Source organism: Bubalus bubalis, chromosome X (assembly GCF_019923935.1).
Source record: "Bubalus bubalis isolate 160015118507 breed Murrah chromosome X, NDDB_SH_1, whole genome shotgun sequence".
Classification (NCBI taxonomy): domain Eukaryota; kingdom Metazoa; phylum Chordata; class Mammalia; order Artiodactyla; family Bovidae; genus Bubalus; species Bubalus bubalis.
The window spans coordinates 105,067,258-105,092,910 of NC_059181.1; the positions used below are offsets into that span (position 1 = coordinate 105,067,258).

Sequence of the window (25,653 nt, forward strand, 5' to 3'; positions counted from 1 at the left end):
GACTACATGAAAGCCTTTGACTGTGTGAATCACAACAAACTGTGAAAATTCTTTAAGAGATGGGAATACCAGACCACCTTACCTGACTCCTGAGAAATCTGTATGCAGGTCAAGAAACAGCAGTTACAACCGGACATGGAACAACAGACTGGTTCCAAATTGGGAAAGGAGTACGTCAAGGCTGTATATTGTCACCCTGCTTATTTAATGTATATGCAGAAAGCATCATGCAGAATGCTGGGCTGGATGAAGCACAAGCTGGAATCAAGATTGCTGGGAGAAATATCAATAACCTCAGATACACAGATGACACCACCCTTATGGAAGAAAGTGGAGAGGAACTAAAGAGCTGCTTGATGAGACTGAAAGAGCAGAGTGAAAGCTGGACTAAAACTCTACATTCAAAAAACTAAAGATCATGGCATCTGGTCCCATCACTTCATGGCAAATAGATGGGGAAACAATGGAAACAGTGACAGACTTTATATTTGGGGGGCTCCAAAATCACTGCAGATGGTGACTGCAGCCATGAAATTAAAAGACACTTGCTCCTTGGAAGAAAAGCTATGAGAAACCTAGACAGCATATTAAAAAGCAGAGACATCACTTTGCCGACATACATGCACATAGTCAAAGTTATGGCTCTTCCAGTAGTCATGTACAGATGTGAGTGTGGCTGTGGCTTAGTTGCTCAGTCATGCCTGACTCTTTGCGACCCCATGGACTATATAGCCTGCCAGGCTCCTCTGTCCACAGGGATTCTCCAGGCAAGAGTACTGGAGTGGGTTTCCATACCTTCCTCTGGGGAATCTTCCCGACCCAGGGATTGAACCTAGGTCTCCTGCATTCAGGCGGATTCTTTACTGTCTGAGCCAGTTGGACCTTGGAAGGCTGAGCACCGAAGAATTGGTGGTTTCAAACTGTGTTGCTGGAAAAGACTCTTGAGAGTTCCCTGGACAGCAAGGAGATCAAACCAGTCAATCCTAAAGGAAATCAACCCTGAATATTCATTGGAAGGACTGATGCTGAAGCTGAAGCGCCAATACTTTGGCCACATGATGCAAAGACCTGACTCCCTGGAAAAGACCCTGCTGCTGGGAAAGGTTGAAGGCAGGAGGAGAAGGGGACAACAGAGTATGAGATGGTTGGATGGCATCACCGACTCGATGGACATGAGTTTGAGCCAGCTCCAGGAGTTGGTGATGGACAGGGAGGCCTGCTGTGCTGCAGTCCATGGGGTTGCAAAGAGTTGGACATGACTGAGCGACTGAACAATAGCAACAAGTGCATCATGGAGAGCTTCACAGAGGAAGTGAGGTTTCAGCTGACTTTGAACCACATGGTCTTACCCCTACTGTTGTCCTCCAATGAACAAGGGCTGGTCTTAGTGTTTGCTGTATGTGAATTCATTCAGTCCTTCCAATGACCCTGGAGGGGGTTGCAGTTACTTCCCCTGGTTCACAGGTGGGGAAACTGAGGCAGGCGAGGTTAGGGAACTTGCACCAAGTCACATGGCTTGTAAGTGGCCAGGCCAAGAGTCAACCATGGGCTGCTGCCTTTAACTATCAGGCCCTGAGGCCCTGAAGCAGGAAGCAGGCATTGGGTGGGAGGGGAGAGGGGATCTGCCTGAGGCCAAGCCTGCAGTTGACACACCCACAGAGCATTTCCTCCAACCTTGAAATCAAGTTGGTTGAGGTGGTGAAGGCAGGAAAACCCAGGAGATCCCTAGAGAACAGGACTGCCAGTGGAGGGGAGGACGGGGTGGGGGGTCCACAAGGCAGAAGGAGGTGGCCAGTGGAGCCGGTGAGGTCTTAGCCTGAGAAGCTTGGCTTGGGGTGATGAACTCTGGGGGTGAGTGATGGTCACAAGAGGGAACTTGGGAGACCAGGGTGTCAGGGGAGGTGAGCCACCCAGAACCTGAAGGTCCAGCAGATTCAGAGCGTGGGTGCTCAATGAGTTGTCTTCGTCTACACCTTTCATCTCCAAGGCAGAAGGCCAAATGCCCAAGAAGGGGCCTAGAATGGAAGGGCCTAGAAGGGTGGGATCTAGAATCTCTGGGTGGGGCAGGCTGCTGGCAGAGTGATGGGGCAAGGGTCTCTGGACACTAAGACTGGAAGCAGAGACAAAAAAAATGCAGATGTCTCTGCGTTTCAAGACTGGAAGGACTGTCCTTCCCCCTGCCCATAGAAAGTTTTAGAATTTTCAAATCAGCTTGTCAAGTTCCAGAAAAAAACCGTTGGTACTTTTTTGAGCAGGTAAATGGAGATTTTGTTGAATTTTGAATCCCTTTCTAGACTAATCATCTCTAAAATATCGTTTCTCCATCTCTAAGCATGGCACCTCTCTCTACTTATTAACATCATTTGAGTACATTTTCCCCTAAGGACTTGCACATCTCATGTTAAATTTATTTATTATTTGATGCCATTAGAAATGGTATCTTTTTAAAAAAAAATCACTTTCTGATTGTGTTGCTGGTACATAGAAGCACAACTGGTTTTTAAAAAATTGACGTTAGCTGATTTACCATATTGTGTTAGTTTCAGGTGTACAACAAAGGAAACACAGTGGACTTCGGTGTACGGATTTTGTTTTTTTTGGCCACACAATGTGTCACGTGTGATCTTAGTTTCCTGACCAGGGATCGAACCCGGCACTGGAAGAGTGGAGTCTCAACCACTGGACCACCAGGGAAGTGGTTGTCTACTTCCAGTGTATGGATTTTGTATCAAGTAACTTCATAAATGCTTGCATGAAGTCTAATAATTCTTTCTGGATTCTTTTTTTGTGGACTCTTCTTGGTTTTCTACTTACACAGTCATACCTTCCACCAGGAATGAGTGTTTTGTTTTTTCTTTTTCAGTCTTTTTAAGTACAATTTCTTTTTCTCACTGTATTTCCCTAGACAGTACAAGGTTGAATGGAAGCAAAGAGAATATTATTAAGATTTTATCATTAATTATGATGCTTGCAGGGGGTGTTTATAGACACCTTTATGAGATTAAGGAAGTTCCCTTCCTGTCCTAGTTTGCCATATGATGAATGTTATCAAATATTTTTCCTGAATGGACTGAGTCGATGGATGATAGAATTTTCCTCCTTGCATCAGTTAATGTGGTAAATTATGTTAATTGATTTTGTAATTTTAAACCCCTCTTTCAAAGAAATGCTTACTCTTGTGCTTCTCGGACTAAACTCAAGTTTGTCATGGTGTATTGGCGGATTGGTTTTGTTTGCTGTTTTTGGAGCATTTCTTCTTTTTCTGTTCCCTGGAACAAATTATCTAATTACAAGGGTTATCAGTTCCTTGAAGGCTTGATAGAATTCATCTATAAAATGATCTAGGCCTTCCTTGTTTTTGCAGCCACCAGCCCCTCTAACCATACATTTTAAATTACCAATGTCTTTAATAACTGTGGGACTGTTCAGGTTTTCTGTTTCTTTTTGAGTCAATTTTTTGTATTGTGGTAAAAGAATGCATAGTATAAAGTTTACCATCTTAACCATTTTTGTTTACATATCAGTAGTGTTAAGTATACTCACATTGTTATGAAACAGATTTCCAGAACTTTTTCATCTTGCAAAACTGAAATACTATATCCATTAAACACATCTCCTTTTCCCCAGCCCCTGGCACCCACCATTATACTTTCTGTGTCTATGAATCTGACTACTCTAGGTACCTCACATAGGTGCATATGTGCTAAGTCACTTCAGTCATGTCCGATTCTTTGCAACCCCAAGGACTATAGCCCACCAGGCTCCTCTGTCCATGGGACTCTCCAGGCAGTAATACTGGAGTGGGTTGCCATTTCCTTCTCCAGGGGATCTTCCCGACCCAGGGATCAAACCTGTGTCTCCTGTGGCTCCTGTATTGCAGGCAGATTCTTTACCTATGAACTACTGAGGAAGCCCTCACATAGATGGAATCGTGTATTTCTCTTTTGTGACTGGCTTATTTCACATAACATAATGTCATCAAGGGCTACCCATGTTATAGCATCTGGTTGGATTCCCTTCCATTTTGTGTATAGACCACATTTTGTTCATCTATTCATCTGTCAGTGGACATTCAGCTTGCTTCTGCCTCTTGGCTATTGTGAATAGCACATGGATATGTATATGGGTCTACTTTCAGTTCTTTTGGATATATACTCAGAAGTGGGAATGCTGGTGGTAGTTCTGTTTGCTTTTTTGGAGAACTTCCAGACCATTTTTTTTTTTATGGTAGCTTGCACCACTTTACAATCCCACCAACAGTGTACAAGGCTTCTAATTTTTCTACATTCTTGCCACTATTTGATGTTTTCTGTGTTTTTTTTTAAGTAGTAACCATTCTAATGGGTGTGAAGTATTTTATTGTAGTTTTGACTTACATTTTTTGATGATTAGTGATGTTGAGTATGTTTTCATAGGCTTGTTGGCCATTTGTGTATCATCTCTGGAGAAATGTCTATTCAAGTCCTTTGCACATTTTTTAATCAGGTAATTTGATCTGTTGTTGAGTTGTCAGAGTTCTTTGTGTATTCTAAATATTAACCCTTTATCAGCTATATGACATAAATATTTTCTCTCATTTTGTAGGAGGCCATTTTACTCTGTTCATTGTATCCTGTTACTACACATACGTCCCCAGTGTCAACTGGAGGGTAACATTACCAATGACTCTGAAGCCCTCGTATACCCTCCTCCTCCCTTGACAGAGGCAAGCACTATCCTTACTTTTCTTTGTACTTGGCACAAATATGGATAATCCTTAAACAATATACATAGTTTGGTTTTATATTTTTGGAATTTATATAAATGGAGTCATACTGGATGTATTTTTCTGTAACTTGTTGCTTTAGTTCCATATTACATTAGTGACATGAATCCAAGTTTGAAACATACAGCTGGAGTTTATTCATTTTTATTGCTGAATAGTTTTCCATCATATGACTGTAACATTGTTCTCCTGTTAATGGACACCTGCTTTTTTTTTTTCTTGGCTTTTGCCTATTATAAATAAGGCAGCTATGAATGACCTGTACACATAATCTGGTGTATTTGCAAAAGACCTTCTATAGGATACACTCAGGAGTGACACTGTCAGGTTGTAAATATGTACATCTTCGATTCCACTGGGGTTTAGTTGCTAAGTCGTGTCCAACCCTTGCGACCCCATGGACTGTAGCCCGCCAGGCTCCTCTGTCCATGAGATTTTCCAGGCAATTCTACTAGATAATGCCAAATTGTTTTCCAGAGTGATTGTACTAGTTTATATCTCCCCCACAGTGTACGAGTTCTTGCTACTCCAGATCACTGCCAACACATGGCATTGTCTGACTTTTTGTTGTTGTTCAGTTGCTAAGCCTTGATTCTTTGTGACCCCATGGACTGCAGCACGCCAGGCTTCCCTGTTCTTCACTATCTTCCTGAGTGTGCTCAAACTCATGTCCAGTGAGTCAGTGATGCTATCCAACCATCTCATCCTCTGTCGCCCCCTTCTCCTTTGTCTTTTTCATTTCTATCAATCAGTGCATGGGACTAAAATGATATCTCACTGTGGCTTTTTTTTTTTTTTTTTGACCGTGCTTTATGGCATATGGGATCTTACTTCCCCGAGCAGGGACTAAACCCACACTGCCTGCATTGGAAGTGCAGTCTTAACCACTGGGCCCCTAAGGAAGTCTTCACTGTGACTTTATTTTTTTTTAATATAAATTTATTTATTTTAATTGGAGGTTAATTACTTTACAATATTGTATTGGTTTAGCCATACATCAACATGAATCCACCACGGGTGTATATGTGTTCCCCATCCTGTACCCCCCTCCCACCTCCCTTCCCGTACCATCCCTCTGGGTCATCCCAGTGCACCAGCCCCAAGCATCCTGTATCCTGCATCGAACCTGGACTGGTGATTCGTTTCACATATGATATTATACATGTTTCAATGCCATTCTCCCAAATCATCCCACCCTTGCCCTCTTCCACAGAGTCCAAAAGACTGTTCTATACATTTGTGTCTCTTTTGCTGTCTCGCATACAGGGTTATCATTACCATCTTTCTAAATTCCATGTATCACTGTGACTTTAATTTGCATTTCCACAGACCTTCTTTTCTAACTCACCAGAGAGTAAAGTCAGCTCTTCTGCATGTGGTGGGACAAAGATGTGAGAATCTAGCAGCTTTTTATATACATATATGTATGTGTATATATATATAATTTATGTATATAATTGAAATACATGTGATCTAGTAGCCTCTTACACAGACTCTCAATAGATCCTCCTGTTCCCCACCCCAGCACACATACACACACACACACACACACACACACACACAGTATTTCTACTGAGTTATCTGGTGCTTCCAATTCTTGTGGAAACCAGCCTGTGCTGCCGGCTGCCTCTCAATGCTGTTTTCAACAAAACCAAAGGTTGGTACTTTGAAATTAGTTCTGCTTCCTCAAAACACTGCAAAAGTGATGGTAAGGGGATGACAAGTGAAAAAAGGAATAAATGTACCACAGAAAAGGAGTACCTTTCAGGGGCTACACAGGTGTCCACGCTTCCATGCTTTATCCAGAGCCTCTCATTACTGGCAAGGGATGTGGCAGCTGTGATTCTACCTCTTTTCCCTCCTGACATCATTTATTTGGATACCCTCTCCTTTCATTCTTGCCAGTGAAAGTGAAACTCGCTCAGTTGTGTCCGACTCTTTGCGACCCCATGGACTATACAGTCCATGGAATTCTCCAGGCCAGAATACTGGAGTGGATAGCCTTTCCCTTCTCCAGGGGATCTTCCCAACCCAGGGATCGAACCCAGGTCTCCCACATTGCAGGTGGATTCTTTACCAGCTGAGCCACCAGGGAAGCCCGTCTTTCTTGACAGAGCCTTATCTATGTTACTAATTTCAGAGAACTTTTAGTTTTATCTTTGTTTTTTCTCAATTTCATCAACTTCTACTGTCTTTGTGAGTTCCTTCTTTCAGCTTTGAGTTTATTCTACTGTGGTTTTTCTGACTTCCTGTGTCGGGGTTCAGCTCCCTCAGCTTAAAGCTGGACGTTTCCTCATAAGTCCTACTTGAGCTACATGCCGCACGTCTTCATTGTCGTTCAGTTCTAACGTCTTTTAGATTTTCATTATTATTCTTCTGGACCAATAAATTATTCAGAAGTGTATTTGTAAATATAACTATGTAAATTTAAATTTTCAAATGTGGGAGGACTTCATTTTAGCTTTATCATCCATTTATGGGTTTATTCTATTGCAGTTTGAGAACATGCTCTGTGTGATACTCATTCTAGTATTTGTTGAGATTTGTTTTGTGGCTGAGAACACGGTGGGTTTTAGTAAGTGTTCAAGGTGAACTTGAAGTGTGTACCCCCTAGTTTTCGTGTATCTGTTAATCAAGCTTGTTCAATTGGTGCTACATTCTTCCCCCTTTTGTCTGCTTGAGCTACCAATTGGAGTGAGGGGTAGTGTGACTTATTGTGGTGAATTTACTAATTTATTAATTTTTCCTTTTCCTGCTTTTTTGTTTGATGTACATTTGAGGCTCTGTCTTTAGGCAGCTACACACACACCTTCAGAATGGTTCAGTTCAGTTCAGTTCAATCGCTCAGTCATGTCCGACTCTTTGTGACCCCATGAATCGCAGCACGCCAGGCCTCCCTGTCCATCACAAACTCCGCTTCTCAATGGATTACTTCTTTAATCATTGGGCAGCAACCTCTTGTATTTCTAGTAATGATTTGTGCCCTGAGGTCTACTTTGTCCAAAGTTAACTTCTGTCCATTAACTTCCTTTTGAGTGATATTCACTGGGTATGTCTCTTTCCATCGATATCAATTAGGGTTTGGTGGCAGACCACAGAACCATTCTAGCTTTGTAAATTGAAAAAAAAAAAAAAAGGATTTATTATCAAGTAGGGACAACTTGCATAATCTTTGCAAGAGACAGGGGAATGACTCCTAAACCTCTGAATTGCTAGTTCTCCCAGGATCAGGAACAACTCCTAACCTCAAATCTCAGATAAAACGCAATCTGCCTCCTGTTTCCCAGATAAGAGACCAAGGCACCTCCTGACCACGCTGCTTCTCTGCTGGCCAACGCCCCCTCAGAGGACCTCCAGCCTGGAGCTCTCAGCCAGTTGCACCCTCCTAGTGCCAACTGCCTGCTCATCACTTCCACTCGTGCCTTCTGCCGGGGCTGCAGGCCCAGGGCCAGCAAGCAGTCATTGGGCAGAGTACCTTCTCTTCGACCTGTCCTTTCTTCAACAGGTGCCACCACCCACCCGGCCACCCAACCATCACCTTGAGTCTCACCCCACCCCTTTCCTGCCCTGGAGTTTGAGCTGTGCCCCCAACCATCCGTTTCTTTCTTTTTGGCTGCCCTGCATGGCATGCACATGTGAGATCTTAAGTTCTCCCAAGCAAGGATTGAACCCCGGGCCCTCTGCAGTGGAAGTGCAGAGCCTTCACCACCGGACTGCCAGGGAAGTCCCCCTGTTGACTTCTAATTACTCTCTAATCCATCTGGGGTTTCAGGCCTCGGCACATCCGGCCCGGGTTGTCAAGCGGTGTGCTCCTTGTCTATGTCTCTCTGTATCACTTCACCTATTATCCATCCATCCACCCATCATCATCATCAATCTATCATCTCTATTATCTATCGGTCATCCATCACTTCTACCTCTTTAGGATCAGTGTCTCTATCATCTATTTTTCGAGGTACAATTCACATAAAGGCATACCTTTTAAAGTGCACACTTTGTTGGCATTTAGCAGATGGACAGTATTTACAACCATGGCCTCTACAGATCTAGAACATTCTTATTACCCCCAAAAAGGAAAACTGAGCCCATTCAGCAGTCACGCCCCAGCTCCTGGCAGCCATCGGTCTACTTGGTAAGTGGAATAATACTCTATTGTATGCAGAGACCACATTTTGCTTGTGCATTCATCTGTTGATAGACATTCCAGTTGTTTCCACTTTGGATTACCATCAACAGTACTGTGAAGAATATTCATGTGCAAAGGTTTATGACTGAACATCTATTTTCCATTCTCTGGGTCTAAACCTCCGAGTGGAAGTGCTGGGTCACGTGGGAACTCCGTGCCCAGCTTTCCCGGACCCGCCACCCTCTTGCCCACCATGACTGCCCCGTTTCCGGCCCCACCAGCAAGGGATAAGGGCCAGGTGTGGTGTTCTTGCCTCCCTCCGCTCAGCCTTCTTGAAGCAGAGCTCCCACGTTATCTCCATCCTGCTTTCGGAATAAGTCCAAGCTCTTTAAACAAGGCTCTGGCCCCTCCCTTCCCCCTGTGCTTGGCATGTGGCACAAGCGTCTCCCACTCCTACAAGGTCTAGAAGCCTTGTGTCCCGCTGCCCTTGGCCTAATTGGCTCAGGACTCTTGTTCCTCTGTGTCCCCCACCAGTCCGCTGCTTGGTATCTCTCTCAAAGCTTCTCATGCATGGACCAGGCATCAGCCCCTTCCTCTTCCCTGGCACAGGGTCCAGGGTCCTCTTTGGGCTTAAACATCATTTTGGGGAGATACTGCAGATGCCTCCTTGCCATAGCCAGGTCCAGAAGATGTGCAGGCCAGCATCTTTGGCTGCAGGTGGGCCACTGAGGTTGCCCCTCACCCAGGCCCACGGCTGCCCCTCCTGCCTCTCCCCCAACAAAGCCCCCATGTGGACAGAGAGGCTGGGAGGCAAGAGTGCACTTTCCATGGCAGGTCTTTACTGAGGAACTCAGGGAGGCTCCCTGACCCCAGGGCTGAGGGCCTGAAAGGCACACGGCGGCATGGCAGCGGTGGGGGTCTCCCTCTCAGGTTGAGGCTGCCTTTGCGGACACAGCTTCCCCGCTGACCCCTCTTTGGCACTGGACTGGGCACCACGGTGCCCTCATGCCTGGTGGCCCCAGGGTCCGTCACCCCTGGGGCTGGCCCGCCCCCACCCACCCTCTGGTGGTCGGCAGTGTAGGCTGGTGGGGTGGTGGGTGGGCCAGGGGCTGGCTGACCGGGTGCTCCCGCTGGCAATGGAGATGTCTACAAAAAGGAATCCAATAAATTAGCTTGGAGAAGGGGGGAGGGATGGGGCTACATTCTTATCATGGCTCGGTAGGAAAAGCTGTGCAATTCTTTTCCTTGTGGATTCTACAGAATGACGGGTGGCGGGAGGGCCATGAATGAGGGGCTATGTCTCATTCTGAGGGTCTCACTTGGCCGTTTTTATGGCAAAAAGGGTATCCCAGGGGATGGGAGCCTTGCTGGGTCCCTGGGATGATGGCAATAGAGGCATGGACCATGATGTCTCCGAGGGACTGCAAACCCAAGAGTGATGAGCTGCAGCCTTGGGAGGTGCTGCCTGGCAAACCCCAGGGCTCCAAGGCCCAGGCTGCTGCTGGCAGCTGGTTGCGCCTCTGGCTGCTTTCCCTTCCCCTTGCTCAGGTCCCCGGAAAGGGGGCACGGGTTTTGTGGGTGGTCCCCTGGGAGGCCCGGGAGGATAGTGAAGCATGTGGTGGGGGGCGGGGGGGCGTGGGGCCGGGTTGCGCAGGCGCTCTGTCTCCTTCATGTGATCCGAGGGTTGGGGTGGGGGCGGAGGGGGGCCAAGGGTGAAGTAAGAGAGCCAGGGCCCTCGGTCAAGTGGCAGCGCCCTGGTTGGCCCCGGGGCCCTGGCCCAGGATCTGGCAGAGCTCCTGGAGGCGCCGCTGCATCTTGGGGATGCCTGCCAGCTGCTGCTCAAGCCGCTGCTTCTCCTCAGTCAGGCTCAGGCGGGCGGCTGAGTCCAGTTTCTCGAACTTCCAGCCACCCTCCCCGTCAAACTGCAGCAAGTGGGTGTGGTACTTCCTGCGTCAGGAGAGGGACAGGGAGGAGGCACTCAGCGGGCCGCCAGGACCCTCTGCCAGAGTCCTGTGGGAAGGGAGGGCACACCTACCACAGGGAGGGTCGGTGGGTGATGGAAAGCAGCGCGATGCCTGCATCCTTGGCCGCCTGGAAGATCTTCCCTTCCACGTCGATGCTCACAGCACTGGTACACTCATCCAGGAGAGCGTACTTGGGCCTTGGGGGTGTGGCCACGTGGGTGAGGCTGTGGGCCTCTGGGGCCAATGCCCCAGGCTGGCCCCAGCCCCTCAGGCAGAGGCAGGGAGCCTGACCCCAGTCCTGCTAGGCCCCCAGGGCTGGGGCCAGGCTTCCAAGCAGTTCTGCCCTCCCCACTTCAGGAGGTCCCAGGGAAAGAGGATCAGGGAACTCCCGGTGCCCGAGGGAGCCCAAGCTCCCAGGGACTGGGAGGCTGGCAGCTCACCTGTGGTAGAACATGCGGGCCATGCCGACTCTCTGCTTCTCGCCCCCTGACAGGACATCTTTCCAGTCACACACGGCCTCCCAACCTGGCACAGGACAAGGGTTGATGTTCAGTTCAAGAGGGCTGGGCAGCATCTGCACAAGGGCCTAGGCATGGTAGGTGTGGTGGGAAGGCTTGGGGTTGCTCAGAGGGCTACAGACATGAGTGAGAGCAGAACATGGCAGGGAAAGGCTGGCTACTGGGGACGTCTGTGGACACTGTATTAGCCCAAAAGGACTTGGTCCAGATTTACACACATTTCCTCCAATAGACACCGGGCAGCCCTCACCCGCAGGCCCTGAGGATGCCACCCACCGCACGTGGACACTGGGTCTTCTCAGGGGTGATCGAGTTAAAGGGAGGTCACAAGGGTGGTCCTAGTCCAATGGGACTGTGTCCTTATAAAAGGGGACACTTGGAGACGCAGACACGCACAGAGGAAAGATGACGTGAAGACACAGGGCCCAGACGGCCTCTCCCATCCCAGGAGAGAGGCCTGGAACACACCCTCCCTCATGGCCAGCAGGAGGAACCGACCTTGCCCACGCCTGGATCGTGGACGTCTGGCCTCCACAACTTGGAGACAATACATTTCTGTTGTTTGCCCCACCCAGTCTCTGGTGCCAGCAAAATCACACAGGACCTAATGGGGCTAATGAAGTGCCAGTGGGCAGCAGACAGTCAAGGCAGAGCCCCAAGAACAGCTCAGGGGGTCTCTCTGGAAACCTTCTCACCAACTGGGACAAGGCCTGTGTGTCCCAGTGTGAAGCATGTCAGCAAGGCTCAGGAGAGTTCCTTGGATGAGGAAGGAAGTGGGTGATTCATGAGAAACGCCTCCTGGCTTGCTCCCTCCACTCTCTTTCCAGAGAACTAGAACTTTCAGTAGGGCATGTGGCCACCCACCAAAAAAAAAAAAAAAAAAAAAAACACTTCAATGCCCAAGTTGCCCCGATGGGAGGTTTAACCACAGAACTGAATCCTGGCCAATGGGGTGTAAGTTTAAGTGTTACACATGTGGCAGCTTCTGGAACTTTCTTTAAAAGACAGCATTCACTCAGTGATTGCCCCCACCTCACCTTCTCTATCCTATGGCCCAGGATATGTGATGTGATACGATGCCAAAGCAGCCACCGTGGACTGCGAAGTGACCTCGGGAATGGAGACCACATACAGCAGTGTCCCAGGGGCCTTTATGGGGTGGGGCAATCCCCGCCAACTGCGGCCTGACTTCCTCAGGACTTCTATGTCCCAGTAAGATAAACTCGTAAATGATCTGAGCCACTGTTGGTGGGCAGTTCTGTTACTCACAGCTGAACTTCATGCTAACAGGGTGTAACAGCCAGCCTCGGGGACCCCAGGCACTCAGGGGCACGTGTGGAGCCCAGGTGGAGGGGAGTGCTCCCAGGGTGAGCAAAAGGGGCCCCAGCAGGCCAGGAGGAAGTGAAGTGAAGTGAAGTCGCTCAGTCGTGGCCGACTCTTTGAGACCCCATGGACTGGAGCCTACCAGATTGCTCTGTCCATGGGATTTTCCAGGCAAGAATACTGGAGTGGGTGGCCATTTCCTTATCCAGGAGATCTTCCCGACCCAGGGATCAAACCCGGGTCTCCGCATTGCCAGGAGGAAGCTGAGGATAAAGCTTTTCAGGGATCGTGGCAACCAGGGGCCCCAGAGGAGCTGGCCCACTGAATCCACTGTCTGCAGCCCCTTTCTGCACAGGCGATGACACCTGTCGGCCCTGAGCTTGAGACTAGCACCTGCCTCTTCTACAGGTGGAGGGCATGTCCAGAGGTCAGGTTTGGCTCAAAGTTAAGCTGCCCCTCAGTGGCCAAGGCAGGACTCTGACTTCAGTCATTTGGCTTTCAGTACAGAAATCCCAAAGCTGGCAGTTGGGCCACCCCACCCTCCTCTTGGTGCCGTGGGCATTTAAAGACCAACCTGAGAGGCCCCCGAGTACTGGCCTGTTCCTCCTTCCTGTGGTCTCTTCCCAGGGGACACAGCCCTAGGCTGGAGAGAGACACATGGGAGGGCAGGCATCCCCTCCACCTCCACTGTCGCCATGCACATGCCAGGCTGCCCTGCCTACACCTGGGCTCCGTCCTCTCACTGAAATGCCTAAGGTACTGTGCATTCCCTGCCTGGCCCGAGGGGGCCTTGCCTGCCCCTGAGCCCACCGCCTGGAGACAGTGCCCCTCTGGATGCCCCTGCCAGGGTTGGCTCCCTTCCACGCTCAGGCTGTCTGGGGCTGTGTGCTTCCTGTGGGTCCTCCACCGGGGTGAGGCTCTCCCGACTCCATTGCACTTTGGACTCCTGCATGTTGCTTGGGGTCATCTTCACCCGGGGTGGGGGAGGCTAGGAGGGAGGCAGGGGCGGCACTGGTGGGTGGGGATGCCCCTTCCCCTACCTCCTTCCCGCTGCAGGATGTGGTTCAAGTGTACGATGTCCAGGATGCCTTCCAGATGCTCCTCGGAATAGCCTTTCCGGCGCATGTCTTCCACTGAGTCGGGGTAGATCACCTGGTCGCGCAAGGAGCCCACGGACATGTAGGGCCTGCAGGAGAGCCGGGTGGCCATGGAGGCAAGGCTGGCACCTCGGTGGGGAGCACCAATCGGAGGGTGGCACACCCACCCCCTGGCAGGCTCAGACACACTCACATGTGCACACATGCCCCATGGCGGTGAGGCTTCTGGGCCAGTGGGTTGCAGCGGGGGACTGGCAGGTGGAGGTGCCCAGCCCCTCCAACCCCAGGGGCAGCCTATTGCCGCCCTCTGCCCCCTCGGATCAAAAGGGGCAGGGGGTGCTGCTCACCTCTGGGGGATGTAGAACATGCGCTGGGGTGGGGGCTTGTAGAGCACGCCGCCATACGTGGGCCACAGCCCACCCAGGATCCGGAACAGGGAGCTCTTTCCGCAGCCGTTGGGGCCAGTGATGAGCAGGTGCATGCCTTCTTCCACCTGTGGGGGCGGCAGGCAGCTGTGGGCACTGCCCAGGCCCCCTCCCCTCACCTGTGGCTGACCTGCTGGCCTCAGAGAACACCCTGCACCTGGCCCACGCCCACCTTCCATCTCTGGCTGAGGCACGGCAGGGCCCCTGGGGCAGGCTCCGGGGTTCAGCTGTAGGGCTCTGGCTTGTCCCCGACATACGCCAGAGACCACGGGGACAGCAGGACAGCCTGTCCTGCCGCAGCCCAGTGAACAGTCAGCGGTGCCCCCCAGGACACCCGGAGGCCATGTGGCCAGCAGGTGCTTCAGGCTCCACAAAGAGCCTGACATCTGCTGATCTGGAGACACCTGGGGGGTGCTGCTGTCTGCAGGGTGGGGGACGGCACTGAAGGCACAGCTCCCTGATCGCCGCCCCCACCACCACCACCTTGTGTGATTTCACTGCAACACCCCAGGCCTTCCAGCCAGGGCGGTCCTCTCACCATCCCAGAGCATGTGTCCCAGGCAGTCTCCCTTGCCCCCTTCCCTGAACCTCTGCGATTGCCCTTCTTACCCCATCACCTGGCTGAACAGAGCTGGGCGCGCCCCGTCCCTAACCTAACCAGAGCCCAAGTCCACCAGTGGCTCTGCCAGGAGGGAGCTCTTTCTCAGCCCCCAGCCCCCACTCCCTCGCCTCACCTCACCTTCTAACTAGCTGCCCACCTGGGCTTCCCCTGGGCCTGCCTGGCAACCATTCAACCTGGATAAACCGGCCATCAGCGGCACCCCACCTCCCAAAGGTGACTACTCCCAGGGGTAATGGCGATCATACCACTGCTCTGTGCCCAGCCTCCAGCTGGCAGCCTGCCCACCTGCCCAGAGGCTCCTGGGTGAAGCTTCATGTGACTTCTACGCCCCCAGAGCTGGTGAGCTGTGGTCCTTGCTGAACCTGGGGAGCCATCTGACCCGGGCTCTTTGTAACCCTTAAGGGCTTCCCTGATTTACCTCTGGTTTACAGTGCCCAGCCTGGAGCTCAGGGAACATTAGGTGAATGAATGAATGACTCCCATCCCCAGGACGCCCCTTCAGTCCATCACTCCGTCCAAAGCCCTAGCTAGGCACATGGGTGACTGATGGCTGTTGGCCCCCAGGGAGTCCTGTCCACAGACAGCCTGCATCGTGGATGAGCGCTCTCCCAAGGAGCCAGGCCATGCCCACCACCTACCTGCTCTGGGGGCCTCTCACAGCATATGGGTGGGACCACATGCCCAGGTTGGTGGAAGAGCTTCCACCAACCTGGGACCAGAGTTGGACCAGAGTCCCCAAGTCCTGGGCCTCTCAGGGACGGGGCGGGGTGTGGGGTGCTGGCAACAATATGGCTAGGAACCTATGGGTGACTCTTGCCCAGTCCTGGTAATCACAAGGCTCTTTTATCAGCTCTGACTCCATTGCCCCAGAACTAATAGGTAGACACATTGCTCTTTCACCTTTGGCTTCAGCTGCTGCCACGTAAACCTGGGGTCAATGGCTACTGACAACACAAGGCAGGCTGACCAGGCTGGGTCCTAAGGGCTGAGACTTGCGGGTGGCTTGTGGGTACAGAAGGCCAGGCCTGGGGCCTCAGGGTTGGCTTCAGCCCCGCCCGAGCTTCTGGGCTGGTGCTTGGCTGTGCCTTCTACTTACCCTGATGTTGAGACTGGCCACCACCACCTCCCCAGTGGGCGTGATAATGGGGATGTTCTCACACACGATGCCCTGTTCCACATCCACCACTTGGCCTGGAGAGAGGGCGTGAGGCAGAGAGAGGGGGGCGGAATGCTCCCCCACCTTCTGCTGGCTTCCGTGGGCCCCCACCTCCCGGCAGCCCGCCAGTGTGTGGCTTTACCATGTTCCCCTTGCTGTGCTCAGGGCTGGGGAGAGGGACAGTGTCTGCTCCTGCCCCGCAGCACCCCCCCAAAGCCAGCTTCAATGCTTGGGGCGTCTTCCACAGTGTGCCCCCCAGCCCCTACTCCACTCAGGGGCCACCCTCCACCTCTTTTGCAAAGAGAAATCCTGGCAAGGGCTACTGCTCTGGGAAGTAGGGCAGTGGGGACCACAGCTTTCCCGGGAAGCCCTCCAGGGCACACCAGGCAGTGGTGGGAGGGCCGGGACCTGTGGGGCCTTTCTGGGGAGGGCGACCTTACCTCGGATCTGCAGGGGCCCCTCCATGCGGACGCCAGACCTCATGATGGCCCCGGACCCTGCGTGTGCATCCTCCGGCTCCCCGGGCCTCTTAAAACGGCACTGCTGGACATCTTCGAACACCTGGAACATCTCGTAGACCCTGGCTGTGTAGCCAGCCAGCTCTGTGACCTGCAGGGAAGGTGATCCTGGCTTAGCCTCTGCCAGCAGGGGTGGAGGGGAGAGGGCACAAGTGGGGTTGGGGGAGGGCTGGGCCATGGGCTGGACCGGGGGCTACCTCCTTGTAGGATGACATGACCCGCTCGATGGCGTCTGCAGCAGCGGTGAGGAGGTTGCGGGCGATGGTGAAGGCTTCTGTGCGCTCGCTTACCAGTTCCCCCTCCTTCATCGCTTGGGCCGCCTTCTTCACTGTCTCCGAGTCTGCAGAGCATGGTGGGGGTGGGTGGGGTGGGTGAGGAGGGGGCAAGGACAGTGGAAAATCAAAACTGAACCACTAGGGGAGAGAGGAAGTCCCTCTAGCACATGATGCTTGGACAACTGGGTCTCCACGTGCCAAAGACGAACCTCGACCTCACACAACACACAAAAACGAACTCGAAGTGGAGCCCTGGCCTGCACACAGAGCTGAGACTATGTAACTCTTAGAAGAAAGCACTTTGGCATTAGGTACGGCTCTTTGAATAGGACACCAAAAGCAAAACAGAGAAGGGAGCTTCATCGAAGAGAAAAAGTTGGGGGCACCAAAGTAAATCATCCACAAAGTAAAAACACAGCCTATGGACTGGAAGAAAGTATCTGCAAATCATTAATCTGATAAGGGCCTAGGTCCCAGAATACATAAAGAACTTTGTCAATTCAATAGTAAGGAGATAAACAACCCAATTAAACAGTGGGCAAAGGATCTAAATAAACGCTTCCATCGTAAGATACACAGATGGCCAATAAACATGTGAAAAAATGTTGATTGACCCCGTTTTACCCTCATCTCTCCCCTTGATGCTGTATTCTCTGGCCATCCTCAATGCCACTATTTCTCTAAAGGAGCCCGCTCCTGTCTTGACTTGCTTTTTTCTTTTCTGTCTCAGTTGAGACCTCATGGTTGCCCAGTGCAACCCTCTTTTGTCCATGGCTTTGACTCTCTTGATCCTTGGGTCCCCTAGAGGGGCAAGGCTTTTATACAAGGAATGTTCTCTAAATGGTGATGGGAAGCAAAACAGACTGACTCTGAAGGTTAACTCTATCCACGGGCATGAACGGTTCTGAGCCAGGAGTCAAGGATATGATGGTGGGGGTGGGGTAGGAAGGGGCAGAAAGGTTAGGGCAGGTGCAATAGGGGGTAGACAATGCTGGACCACTGGCCAGAGCACCAGGAATCCAGGGCACTGGGCAGGGGAGGGGACTGGCAATTCTGAGAGTCTAAATCCCAGAACTTCCTTCCAACCGTGGTCCTAGGCAGGGCAGGGGAGGGGGGAACACAAACCATCCTCTCCAGACGTCCTGAGAGCTTGAAAGGGACTGCACACAAAGGGGAGGGGTCTGTGGGGACCCTGGCAACAGCGGGTACCTCCCTGGAGACAGCATAACCCTCTGCCGCTTTCCTCAGTGCCCACAGCTAGACACTCGACAGCTATTCCTGGCCAGGTGGCCCCTCCCTGGCCTTCTAGCTTGGAGGTGCCGGCAGGCCAGAAGGGCAAAGTTAGCTACATCTGTTTCCCCTGATGATTGCCTGCCTGCTTACCTCATTCCCAGCGCTCTCCAGTTTGCAGTTACTGGAGACACAGCAGAGACAAAACAGACACACCTCTGACTTCCTTGAGTCTGGCCACAAAGGTGGGCACAGGAGCTGAGGCCTCTGAATCGCCCACAAAGCCCAACACGGCAGAGGCTCCAGAAAGTCCTAGGCCTGCAGAAGAGGGAAGTGGCTGCAGGCACTTCCTCCCAGAAACCGCAGGTTGGTTTCCTCCTGGGTCCCTTCCCATGCTCCTGGCCTAAATCAAGGCCACCCCTTGAATAGGTCCATTGGTGGAAACAACGACCGCCTCCAACTAGATAGTTCCTCTTGGCAGAGAGAGACAGACAGCTGAGGGTACGGAAGCCCCAAGAGAGAGGCACCGATATGGAGAGAGTGAGAGACGCTTCTGGTTCTGGAACGTGCGCGTCAGGCTCACTCTCTTTACATAGTACTGAAAACCCTCTAACTACCCAACTGCACAAGATACAACACCTTTTCCATGGGAGCTGTGCTTGCAGGAAAGCAAGGGAAATTCCCAGGAGTGAGAAGAGAAGCTAGCAGCTAGTGCTCCTGTGACGTCCCTGGAGATGGAGATGGGAGCTGCTGTCACACAGCCAGGGCTCAAGATGCAAGGTCTCCTCTCCGAACTGGTAATTATGTGTCTAGGGCTCAAATTAATATCACCTCCAAGTTCAGGAACCCCTCCACCCCAAGTGGAGAAGTTAACAGGAAATGGCCTCCAAACGGTTCATTACCTGGGAGCTCAGCTAAAACCAAAGCCAATGAGTGCTCTGGGGAATCCGACCCTCCAGTGCTTGCTAAGCCCACAAGGACCTTGAGCAAAGAAAACCAGCAGCTGGAAGATGAAATTGGCTTAGACTCTCAAGAATTCAGACAACCAGATGGCTGGATAGATAGTGAAGTGGCTCAGTCGTGTCCGACTCTTTGTGACCCCATGGACTGTAGCCTACCAGGCTCCTCTGTCGGTCCATGGGATTTTCCAGGAGAGAGTACTGGAGTGGGTTGCCATTTCCTTCTCCAGGGGGATCTTCCTGACCCAGGGATTGAACCCAGGTCTCAAATGGCTGGATAGAGACCTTGGAATAAGCATGATTAGTATGGTAGCTAGCAAAAGAGGGGCAGTCAGAGAGATGAGAAAGCAGACACAAACACAGCTTGAAATTTCTATTTTCAAATGTCTATTTAAAAGAGAATCAAGTAGAACTTTACAGAAACATCATTGAAAATGAAAATAATTTAAATTAGATGCAGCCAAAGAGAAAACTAGCCAATGAGTGAGCAGGAAAATCGGACGACCCCTCCCAGAATTTAGCACAGAGAATGCGAGGTGGGGAAGGGGGCAGATAGGCCAGAAGGAAAGAGCACAAAGAACGAGAGAGGAATTCATTAAATTCATTCATATATTTGAAAAGGGAACAGCTGAGAACTTTCCATGATGGAAGCAATCTGAATGACGGAACAGTCTGGATATTCACAGGACATACAAGAAGTTTCAAGCAGAATAAATGGAAACACACGGGCAAACACCTCCCAGAGAAACTGCAGAGAAAAAGTCTAACCAGGGAGACCATGCAGGCAGCTAAGAGCAGTTAGGCTGATGGCAGGTTTTCCAATAGAGGCAATGGGATGTTGTCTACGGGCTAAAGAGAGACCAACAGACCGCCTCAACTTCCTCATCCAACTAAACTTCAGTTGTTGGGGGGAGGGTAAAATAAAGACATTTTCAGGCAACAAAATATTCTCAAAGCTCCCTTGACAAAAGCCTCACGGTATTCTAAAACTAATTAAAAGTCTTTGGAAAGGAAAAAAAAAAAAAAAAGAACAAAAAAGAACTTCTGAAGGACGTCTGACCGAAGGAGGGTTACCGGCCTGCAGGGAAGGGCTTTCCTAGAGAAAACTGCAGAGAAAGAGAACAAAAAAAAAAGCAGAAACTCACGGGCGAATCTGAACATGCAGTGACCCGATAAAGCCATGGCAAACTTGATGGTGGGCTGGTCCTCCAAAGTGTGGTAAGCAAGGGCTGGGATGAGCAGGAGCTATTGATTAACCCAGACTTTTCTCAAGTATGCACGTTAACCTTTGAAGGGCAACCACGAAGACTGCAAATAGAATGAATTCCTTGCAAACTGGTAGAGGAACAAACTGGGAATCCTTCACAGTCCCTCAGGCCTCAGGCAAGAGGGCCCTGCCCTTGACAACCTTCAAGAGCTATTGTGGGCGTGGGAAAGCCCAGGTTTGAGCCAGAAAGGGGCTCCTTGAACGTACTTCCCCATAATCCCACTGCCAAGATGGGTCAAGACAGGGCCAGGTAGGCAACTGTGCAGATGCCTGTTGAAGGGTGTTCCTGAACTGACATCCTTGGGCTTGGCTGAGTGGGACCAAGAAGCGTGAGATACTGTAAGGGGGACCCACATGTAGGGTGGCAGAGAGGAGCTCTGGGAGGGTGTGACTGCGGACATTTCCCAAGGGTGCCAGCTGGGGTCCCCAGCAGTAGAAGAGGCAGGTGGGCCAGCTGGGCACTGGGCCCTCCCAAGCCTAGCCCAGTGGTCCAGAAGGCCGGCCCTCTCTCACCTGACTCTGAGTAGCCAGTGGCAGTGATGATGGGGACAGCCACCATGAGCAAGCCTGAGGCGCTCCACACGTACTTCATGAGGAACTGCTCCAGCATGACATACCACAGGCGTTCCAGCAGAATGAGGTTGATCTGCGAAGCCAGGTCCTGGTAGGAGTGCTGCAGAAGGGCCAGCTCCACCTGTGGGGAAGGGGTGCCAGAGACCCAGAGGCGTGGCAGTCAGTCCCCTGGGGCAACAGTGAGCATCCCTGAGTGCCAGGCTACACAGGCCATGCCATTCGAAGGCCATGACAGGGCTGAGAGCCGGGGCTTAGGACTGGGCCACGCTTGATGAGTCAAAGCATTGTTTACCAGAATTGGCTTTGCTTAATGGCTCAGCCTACCTGGTCCAAATGCCATACCTCTTGCCACCTCCAGGCTGTGTGAGCTGGAGCAGGTCACTTTCCCTGTCTGGGCTACCATGGACAGGGGGACAGGTCTCAAACTCAGGAGAGGTATGGCATAGACAATGCAACGCTGGGGTACAACGGCAGTGAAGGGGCTCACCCCCTCATTTCTGAGGCTCCCACCCCCTTTCCACTGTCTCTTCAGTTGGGATGCTCACCATGCCCCCTCTCTGCCCTGGAGAGCTTTTCAACATGGGCTGAGGGCAGCTACCTTGCCCATTTCTTTGAGCAACTGCTGAGGGGTCACCCTGAATGAAGCAGAGGGGAGTGCAGGAAACCCAAAGGCAATAGCTGGTTTCGAAGAATGTGCTTCAGTCATCTCTACCTCTGTAGGCCCTGGCCTCCCTTTCCTTGCCCACAGTTCCTCTGGGTGACAAACTTGCACTGCGTCCTCCCATCGTGATCGGCAGGGCACACTCCCAAGAAAGCTCGTTCAGGCATCACCCCCAGTGGACAGCCCCATGCCAAAGCCAGCTGAGGATGCCAGCCCACCAGCCAGGCCACCAGGGGGCCTGCCCTGCCTGCTTGTACACTGGCCACCACTTGCCATCTCAGGAGAGAGAGTGGGCGAGAAACAGGCTCTCTGGGACAGCAGCAGTTAGATGGGCTGGAGTGGCCAAGAAGCAGTTGCAGCAAGGTGGCCACTGGGTCCTGGATGGCTTGGTAGGGGCACCTGCCCTGATCCTGTCTCCCCACCCAACGAACAAGAGCTGCCCAGCCTGGAATAGTTTCCTTTGCCAATTCACCATGTTATAGCTGACTCTCGACTTCATTCTCACCACGTCCCATTATATGTGTATTCTCCTGTCCGTGGTAGCCCAGACAGGCAAAGTGACCTGCTCCAGCTCACACAGCCTGGAGGTGGCAAGATGTATGGCATTTGGACCAGGTAGGCCGAGCCATTAAACAAAGCCAATTCTTGTGAACGATGCTTTGACTTATTAAGAAAGTCTACCCATGCTCAGGCTAATAAGAGGTTGGGTGTGTTGGTATGAGCCTGTCTAATAACCCTTCTGTGGAGAAGGAAATGGCAACCCACTCCAGTATGCTTGCCTGGAAAATCCCATGGACTGAGGAGCCTACCTACAGTCCATGGGGTCGCCAAGAGTTGGACAGGACTGAGCGACTTCACTTTCACTTTTCACTTTCATGCACTGGAGAAGGAAATGGCAACCCACTCCAGTATTCTTGCCTGGAGAATCCCAGGGACAGAGGAGCCTGGTGGGCTGCCATCTATGGGATTGCACAGAGTTGGACACGACTGAAGTGATGCAGCAGCAGCAGCAGCAGCAATAACCCTTCTCCTTGACATCCCAGGAATAGCAAAATACTTGGCGGTCTGCCCTCCAGTCAGCCAGCTACCTCTGCCCCAGCCTGCTGATCTGAGCCCGGGCCAGTGTCCATGGGGACATCAGCCATTGGGACTGGGCTGAGCCACGTGCCCACACAGTGAGGGCAATCAAGCCACCCATGAAGGCCCATCACATCACACAGCCCTTTGCCTGAGGCCTCAACAGACAGGTTGGGGACGCACATCAGGCCCCTCCCACCCCAGCCGGTGAATCTGCCCCGTGAATCTGCCCCGTGAACATGTTATTTCCTGAAATTAACCCAGAGGAAATCCTTCAAAGAGCTAGCGATTCTCCCTTCTTCCCACCTCCCCTATCCCCAGCCAGGTCTTGGGCATTGCTTTGCTGTTCCTGAAGTGAGCACGCCTACTCTGAGCGCCCTGGCGATCCAGGCTCGTGCTGGGAGCTGGCAGGAGTGCCAGCTGGGGCTGACAATGTAGCTGCGGGTAATGTGCCAAGTGCCTCACCCAAGGCCACGGCTGCCTGCCAAGACCCTGCGTCCCTGGAGCACAGGGGAGGAGGATGGGGGGTTGCGGCTGCAGATCCGGCCCTTTTTCTCCTTATCTGGAGCCCAGCCGGGAATGCCCCCTATCTGCTCAGGGATAAGTCTTTAAAAAAAAAAATCAGGGACAAGCCTGCCTCCCTGCCTGATAAGATGGGCTGCCAATGAGACAAGGTCGAGGACACAAGGCCATCTGACCTAGGGAGGATCCGTGGGCCTTCAGGAGCTGGATGCCATTGTACCCCTCCCCCAGAAGCACTGGGGAACCGAAACCAGAGTCGCAGAGAACCTAGCCGGAGGCAGCTGCAACCCAGGCAGGAGGAGGGGAGGGGCCGGAGCACTGGCCTGGAGTAACCTCTCCCAGGCCCCGGCTCCTGGCCCTAGCTGGCTGGCCGCTGACCCAGCCTGCTGGGGAACTGCACGGCTGGGACCTGGGCGGAAGGGCGGCCACACTGGGGGCAAGGTGGCCGCCGGGAGGGCAGGAAGTGCGTCCTGCTGCAGCGGCAGCTTGGGCCCTGGCACCCCTGGCTGGGGCCTCGGGGAGGCAGCCAAGCCTGCAGCCAGGCCAGCCTTTGGGCTCCGGAGGCGGGGAGAAGCTTGATCTGGAGCGCTGAGATCCGATCAACACACCGAGCGCTGCTGCTCGTTAACCTCCGCTTGGGCTGAGTCATGCCCATAATGCCCACTTGCCCGGCCGGACGCCGGTCTTCAAAGGGCCTGGGGGACTAGGAGGGGGCCAGGCAGCAGGCTGCATCCCGTCATCCCTGCCCCCAGATGGCAGGAGCCCCTTCTCTGTTAGCTGCAGGCAGGGGGCAGGCTGGGAGCTCTTGGGTCTCCCATCACTAGGGTCTGCAGCCCTAAGGCCAGGACAAGGGAGGCGGGGAGGAAGCAGAAGTGACCCAGGACAGTCTCCACCCAGCCTTCCTGCTTCTCCATTACTGTGCCGACCTGGGCTGCCCACGGCTCTGGTCATCCCTAGTCTCCCTCTCCCATGGCCAGCCCACACCTGTGCCATCAGCCGCAGGCAGCCCCCGGCCTTCCTGCCCTGGACTCCCCCATCCACGCGCTTTCCGGCCCCACGAGCGGCCCCACCTCATGGCCCCCGTAGAAGGCAATCTCCTCTGAGTTGGCCACCACTCGGGAGTGCATGTAGCGCAGCTCTCCCTTGCGCCGCGCCTCCTCAGCCACCAGCTCCCCGAACTTGGGCGAGAAGGCTCGCAGCACATTGGCCGTGAGGAAGACCACGAGGCCAGCGATGGCCGAGGGCCAGGCTGTGCCGGCCCCGCGGGAGCGGGCCGCTCGAACCAGGGTGTAGGTGGTCACGGCCACATCCAGGAGTGGCTTGGTCAGGTTGGAGTAGAGGTGGGCCACGGAGGCAGCGAAGGCCACCACATCCTCTGTCAGGGACTGGTCCGGGTTGCGAAGACGCCCGTCCATGTTGCTGACCCGGTAGTAGGTCTGCTGGGAGAAGTAGAGGCTGTAGGCATGGGCCACCAGCCGGCTGCGGAACGCCAGGGCCAGCTGGCCCTCCAGGTAGCGGATGGCACTGTTGATGAAGGTGGCAGGCAGTGCGATGAGCAGCCACTGCACGAGCTGCCAGCTGAAGGCCTGAGGGTCCTTGCGCACAATGCAGCGGGCCAGCCGGCCGTCCAGGCGGGCCACATACACTGACAGGAAAGTCCGGCTCACCAGGGCAGCTGAGTGCAGCGCCAGCAGCCCCGTCTCCCGGCACAGGATCCTGGGGAAGAGCAGCCTCAGGAGCCATAGGAGCCGCTGCAAGAACACCTGGTTGACGCCGGCCTTGCCCGCTGAGGCCACGGGGGCACCGGAGACGTCTGCTGTGGGCTCCCCCTCCACCGCGGGTGCTTGAGGGCTCCTGGCCGGAGCCAGGCACTGGCGCACCCGAGGGTAGAGTTTGTGGGCTCCATAGGCCACGAGGGCCAGGACCACAGCAGTACGCTTCAGCGTGGTCACCCGCGAGGCTCGGGGGGTAGAGAGCACCGTCATGTCACCTGGGCTGGACTCACGGGACCGGGACGGGTGCCTGAGGCAGCAGAGGAGGCAGGTGGCTGCAAGGGTGGTGGCTCTGACCCCGGGCTCGTTGTCTAGGCAACTGGAGACCTCGCAGTGGTCCCTGAGACTGTCGCTTTAGGCCACCCGGGTGGTGCTGGGGCCCCTGGCGCGGGTGGGCTCAGGGCCCTCCAGGGTCGCGGCCTCTTCAGGCGGCCGAAGTGGAGGAACTTGTCAGTCCTTGGAACTTGTCAGTCCCTTGGCCCTTGGGGTCAGAGCCTCCAGAGGTCTCCGGCCGAGAGGGCGTCTTTTTCTCTCCACCTCCTACTCCTCCTCCCCTGGTGGCGCCCCTCCCTGGGGTACCGGGCGCGTCCGTCCGCTCCACAGCCCGGCTGAAGCGACTGTGACTCCGCCACCCGCCCAGAATCCCCACCTACCCACCCACCCCTCCCCAGGGGCGAGTCGGGGGAGGGGGAGGAGGCGGAGGAGGGGCGGGAGGCGGAGCTCAGGCACGGGGCGCCCCACCCCGTTCTCGCCCCACGGTGGGGCCCCGCCCCCTCCCCGGACCACAGAGACGCGGGAGGACC

At 53.2% G+C, this 25,653-nt stretch overlaps 1 protein-coding gene across 1 annotated transcript; it reads right to left on the reverse strand.

Annotated features, from left to right (window-relative positions):
- Positions 1 to 9,708: 9,708 nt before the first annotated feature.
- On the reverse strand, positions 9,709 to 25,528 carry ABCD1 (ATP binding cassette subfamily D member 1). The gene is made up of 10 exons (XM_006043677.4): positions 24,149 to 25,528; positions 20,759 to 20,939; positions 16,712 to 16,854; positions 16,437 to 16,605; positions 15,937 to 16,031; positions 14,141 to 14,286; positions 13,737 to 13,882; positions 11,296 to 11,380; positions 10,927 to 11,052; positions 9,709 to 10,838 (listed from the first exon to the last, which is right to left on the reverse strand). Exons 1-10 carry the CDS (start codon positions 25,061 to 25,063, stop codon positions 10,631 to 10,633), a joined length of 2,214 nt encoding a protein of 737 aa, XP_006043739.2. The 5' UTR covers positions 25,064 to 25,528; the 3' UTR covers positions 9,709 to 10,630.
- Positions 25,529 to 25,653: the final 125 nt, after the last annotated feature.

What these genes read in the sequence shown, in the direction of transcription:
- ABCD1 (XM_006043677.4), bottom strand. Translation starts at nt 25,063, where the DNA reads ATGACGGTGCTCTCTACCCCCCGAGCCTCGCGGGTGACCACGCTGAAG. An exon ending in CCTTCTACGGGGGCCATGAG is followed by an intron (nt 20,940 to 24,148) that starts GTGGGGCCGCTC and finishes CCTTCCCCACAG; the next exon opens with GTGGAGCTGGCCCTTCTGCA. An exon ending in CACTGGCTACTCAGAGTCAG is followed by an intron (nt 16,855 to 20,758) that starts GTGAGAGAGGGC and finishes CATGCTCTGCAG; the next exon opens with ACTCGGAGACAGTGAAGAAG.